This window comes from Sinocyclocheilus anshuiensis, unplaced genomic scaffold (assembly GCF_001515605.1).
Source record: "Sinocyclocheilus anshuiensis isolate Anshui unplaced genomic scaffold, SAMN03320099.WGS_v1.1 scaffold132, whole genome shotgun sequence".
Lineage (NCBI taxonomy): Eukaryota > Metazoa > Chordata > Actinopteri > Cypriniformes > Cyprinidae > Sinocyclocheilus > Sinocyclocheilus anshuiensis.
Window position 1 is genome coordinate 1,052,725 of NW_015555730.1, and position 5,356 is coordinate 1,058,080.

Genomic DNA, 5,356 nt, shown 5'->3' on the forward strand with positions numbered 1-5,356 from the left:
CTTTATATTAGGTGGCCCTATGTACTTACATCAAAAAAATAAGTACAATGTACTTATTGTGTTCATATTGTCTTGCAAAATACTTTTGCTGCTATTGAGGTGGGATACGGGTAAGATTAGGGACAGGTTTGGTGGTATGGGTAGGTTTAAGGTGTAAGGGATGTGTAATTATAAATGTAATTACAGAAATTAGATGTAATGCAGGTATTTTTTTTTAAATGTAAGTACAACGTAAAAACATTTATGAACAAAATAAGTGCATTGTATCAAATAATTAATTTAAATGTAAGTACATAGTAGTTAAGGCCACCTAATATAAAGTGGGACCTAAATTAATACTGTTTGTGTGTACTATTTAACAAGGCATAAATGTGTTCGGGATTATTTTGCACACAATTTTAAATGTTCCTGAAAGCTACGCCTCAGAACGAATTAATTAAAAAAAGAAGAACAAACTAAATCAACAATCACACTTGCAGAAAGAAAGTACATACTCTTTCCTCAAAATGCACCTAAAATGCAAAATAACAAGGGATAGGCCTACTAAGTATCGATTTCAAAAGCTATAAACAGTAATTTCTGTATATTCAGTGTGTGAAAATGAACAGGTTAAATAGCCTATAATAAACTTTTTTTTTTTTATGGTTAAATACAGTTTTATTTATCATGTTCTCATGTGCTTTTTTTGTGTGTGATTTTGTAAAGTCGTAATTTTGTTATGATATAATACTGTTTTGATCTGTTTGCTGTAGTTACTATTTAGTTTTTCATAGTGATTTTGTTGAATTGTATTAGCCTAAAGCTATGGGTCAGTTTGCAAACATAAATATAATTAGGCCTATTAATTAAGATATTATTTGGAAGCCACAACAATTAAAAAAAATATTGTCCCCCTTTTTTAATACGTAGATAATCACAGTTAAGATTTAAATTATATTTTGAGCACTGAACTAGGATATGATTTCAGAAATCTGGTCACCCTAACATATTTTCTTGAAAGATAAAGCCTTATTGAAACTATGTCATGTTTCCGGTAGTAAATGTTGGGTTGTGTTTCTCTCTAGTGGTGAAATGCAGCATAACAAGACAAGGACAATACGCATTGAGTGATTCAACACGAGAACAGATGAATTATTGATAGGCTGCAAATAACCTTGATTCTTGACAGAAAGTTCAAGAACTTTCCGATTTGCTGCCGTTGTATGAAATGAGTGAGATCCTAATTAATGCACATGGAAAATGAGGTAAAATCAAGAGTAGAGAATAAAATTCAAGGCATTATTTATTTCAAAAGTTAGATTCACAGCTCCACCATGTCACCATCAGCAACCCCAGTGATGCATAGCATTAACATTCAAGAGGTTTCAAAATATGGTTATGTTACGTAAAACTCGATAGGTCATGTATACACACATTTAAAAAAAAAAAAACGGCATTATAGCTCTGTGTCAGTGATGTAGTTTAATTCAATTAAGCAAATATCAGTTTATAACATATTACTTCTTAACCATTCCCCAAATCCTTTTTTGGTTGATAATGTATTAATCACTGCAAAAATGTAAACTACTAGTTTTGAAATGTGTTTGGTAACAAATTGCAGAGGTTCACAACTCCAGTAATTGAAAAACAAGAAACAGCCTCAAACATAGACATAGGTTTTAAAAGGATCTATTGGATAAAGTATTACATTTTTAACAGTAACCGTTTCCGAACTCAGCAGTATCCTTGTACAACGTTTGATTAGCAAGTCTGACAAAAAAAATGCATAATGTTCAATAAAATGCTGCAGTTTAAGATATATATACTCTTTTGCTGTGACATTTGGAATCTAGCAAAGCTATATTATTATTACTAAAATACGATTATTTAAATTGTACATTTGTAAAGGTCACATATTTGTTGCATTACATTTATGCAGATTTTCCATTGATTTTGGGGTGAAATCTAACCCTGACATTTCTTCAAGAGATTCATCATCAGGAGAAAATTATAATTCTGAAAGCAAGTTTGCCATTTGTTGTTCTGTGCTGAATTGCACTTAAACACTGAAAACTACAGCATTATAGCTGTATAGCAAGACTAGGACATTTTCAGACTTAAACTACTGGATTTAATTAGAATAGGTCAGATCTTGGTTGTTAGTTTTTCCACACGTAGGAGAAACGCTTTTGAATGTGCAATTAAACTGGAATGAAGGACAGACATTCTCCTTCCCGCTATCTACACAAGCTCAAGAGAGGGTCTCTCCAGAAATAAAGCAACAGCACAGGTAGTTCTCAGCCAGGGACTCAAGGCTTGAGTTTGAGCCAGGGGTGAACTATAGTGAGGATGGACAGGACGGAGGACGTGAGGCCGCAGGCCCCCACAAAGCCCGAGCCCGTGGGGTACAGGCCCAGCCGGTCCAGCGGGATGAAGACGTCACACAGGTTCTTCAGCAGGTCCAGGAGCAGCGGAGGGTTGTTGCGCAGCACCGTGATCAGGAGCTGGAACTGCTTGTTGAGTCCGGCTGACAGCGCTGAGGAGGGCGACGGGGTCAGAGGGAGCTCTCCTCCGTTCTCTGGGCTCGGCGTGAGGGGAGACAGACTGCAGTTAAAGCTTTTAGCTGCACTGCTGCGGGACTCTCTCTCCATCAGCAGATGGGTTTCATACGCGTCTCGCGTTAGATTGAGGATGAGCGCGAACAAGTAGAATCTGTTAGCAGGAAGCGAGAAAAAGTCGGGTTATTAGATTGCGAATTTCATGCTGTGTTCAAAATATTCAATTAAATGCAATCATCTCCATTACATTAACATTAAAATGCAAAAGAAATAAAAAATCCAGGAACATTGCTGATGGCTAATGCAAATTCAATCACAGATTTGAACCAAATTTTCATCTGCAAAATCAATTAAACAGAAAAATAAACAAATATATGTAAACATATATATATACACTACCGGTCAAAAGTTTGGGATCAGTAAGACTTGTAATGTTTTTAAAAAAGTCTCTTCTGCTCATCAAGGCTGCATTTATTTGATGGAAACTACGATACTTTTTTTCAGGATTCTTTGATGAATAAAAAGTGAAAAAGAACAGCATTTATTCAAAATATAAATCTTTGCTATCACTTCTTAACAATTTAACACATCCTTGCTGAATAAACGTGTTAATTTCTTTCAAAAAAAGAAAGAATAAAAATTTACTAACCCCAAACTTTTGAACGGTAGTGTATATTGTTAGTTTCCAGCACTGATAATAAATCAGCATATTAGAATGATTTCTGAAGGATCATGTGACACTGAAGATTGGAGTAATGATGCTGAAAATTCAGCTTTGCATCACAGGAATACATTATATTTTAAAGTATATTAAAATAGAAACCATTATTTTATATTGTAATAACATTTTGCAAGATTACTGTTTTTTTCTGTATTTTTGATCAAATAAATGCAGCCTTGATGAGCAGAAGAGACTTCTTTAAAACACATTACAAGTCTTACTGATCCCAAACTTTTGACCGGTAGTGTATGCATGTATATATATATATATATATGTTATTACAGGTAACCAAAAGCATATAAATAACATAATATTTCATAAAATTAACCAAAATAAAATATTTATTGTATTTCAGTTCATGTTTATTTAACAAATCAAAATTGAGTATCTGATGATTTTCTGAATTAAAAAATGTTTAATTTGGGTTTTGTTTTTTTGCCTTCAACATTTATCATTTTCATGAAGTTTCACTTGATCTAAAATAACTAAAACTATACATACATTTTTTTTTAATAAAAAAATAATTTAAAAAATGACAAAAACACAAGTACTAAAATGTAACTAAAATTAAAATAAAAACAGAAAATACAAAAATAAATCTTCCATCTTTATTTGACCCTCTAACTCTAGCTAAATTATTTTTGTTCTCGAGGCTGAAGATCCAGCCACCAACTACAGGGGTGGACTTACAGTTAGAAATTACAATAGATCACCCTCAATGTAATCTGTCAAATTAGTTTTAGTTTTTGGTTAACGTGACCGCTGGTATATATATATAATGTGTATACAGTGGGTACGGAAAGTATTCAGACCCCCTTAAATTTTTCACTCTTTTGGAATGATTTCATTTTGCTAACATTTTAGAAAATTTTGCAAAACAAAAAAAAAAAACAAATGAATCTAGCACTCACCTAAACGACCTCTGGCTCCATTTGTTTTGGTCCAGTTCGGGCAGCAGTCCTGTTTTGCCGGCCCACAGTACATTATCACAGGCAAAATACATGGCTCTGTTCAAATGGGCCACAGTGATGCAGAGCCGCAGCACACAGTCTGACAGATGCACGGTGCGTTTGGCTGCTTCCAGAGCTTCAGCCGAGTTCCCCAACCGCATCACTGACACAAAACACACAGACAGACTCAATCAATCAAACACTGAGCGGGGACGGCAACATAAACACATCCTGGGACTGAAAAGAGATTAGGTATCAGGAGTCACTTAATGGAACCACATCACTAATTAATATTAGTAATAAGAGGTACAATCAGTCTAAATTAACCCTCAGAGACTCAAGCTATGTATTTGCTATGTTATTGTCATGATATTTTATATCATGCATTTAGGAACCATTAGTTATAAAAATGTTAAAAAAGCAAAACTTGCATTGGGGTATAATATGGGGAAAACTGCCAGTAAGGACACATGATACAGCCATGAAAAGATTAGAAATTTCAGTAGAGTATAAAGACTGCAATAAATATTCATATCAAAGCATATTGTAAGTTTAATGCATTCATTTTAATACCACTTAATTAAAACACATGTTGTCATATAAATAAGAAAATACTGGTGAAACAGCTGAAAAAAACTGGAATGATGTTTGTAGCATTCATTGAATTAGCTTCACTGTGAGAACAATAGTCCAGTGTTGCGTTCTTTAAAAATACTCTCAAATTTTATTAATGTTTTTTAATGTTCAAAAGTTAAAGGAACACTCCACTATTTTTGAAAATAGGCTCATTTTCCAACTCCCCTAGAGTTAAACAGTTGAGTTTTACCGTTTTCGAATCCATTCAGCCGATCTCCGGGTCTGGCGGTAGCACTTTTAGCTTAGCTTAGCATAGATCATTGAATCTGATTAGACCGTTAGCATCTCGCTCAAAAATGACCAGAGTTTCTATATTTTTCCTATTTAAAACTTGACTCTTCTGTAGTTACATCGTGTACTAAGACCGACGGAAAATGAAAAGTTGTGATTTTCTAGGCCGATATGGCTAGGAACTATACTCTCATTCCGGCGTAATAATCAATGCTTTGCTGCCGTACCATGGGTGCAGCAGGTGCAATGATATTACGCAGCGCCTGAAAATAGTCCCCAGC

General features: G+C 34.3%; 1 protein-coding gene across 2 annotated transcripts in view; it reads right to left on the bottom strand.

Moving 5' to 3' along the window:
- Nucleotides 1-1,269: 1,269 nt before the first annotated feature.
- LOC107672880 (peroxisomal membrane protein 11B-like) overlaps nt 1,270-5,356 on the bottom strand; it is a 6,396-nt gene continuing 2,309 nt past the window's right edge. Inside the window, exons 1-2 of one of the 2 annotated variants that reach the window (XM_016466257.1) lie at nt 4,170-4,556; nt 1,270-2,691 (exon numbers count right to left, since the gene is read on the bottom strand). In XM_016466257.1, coding sequence (XP_016321743.1) covers nt 2,289-2,691; nt 4,170-4,369 — 603 coding nt within the window. In that variant the 5' untranslated portion in view covers nt 4,370-4,556 and the 3' untranslated portion in view covers nt 1,270-2,288. Of the gene's footprint in view, nt 2,692-4,169; nt 4,557-5,356 lie in introns of those variants that run through there. The other variant, XM_016466258.1, reaches the window with a different exon arrangement.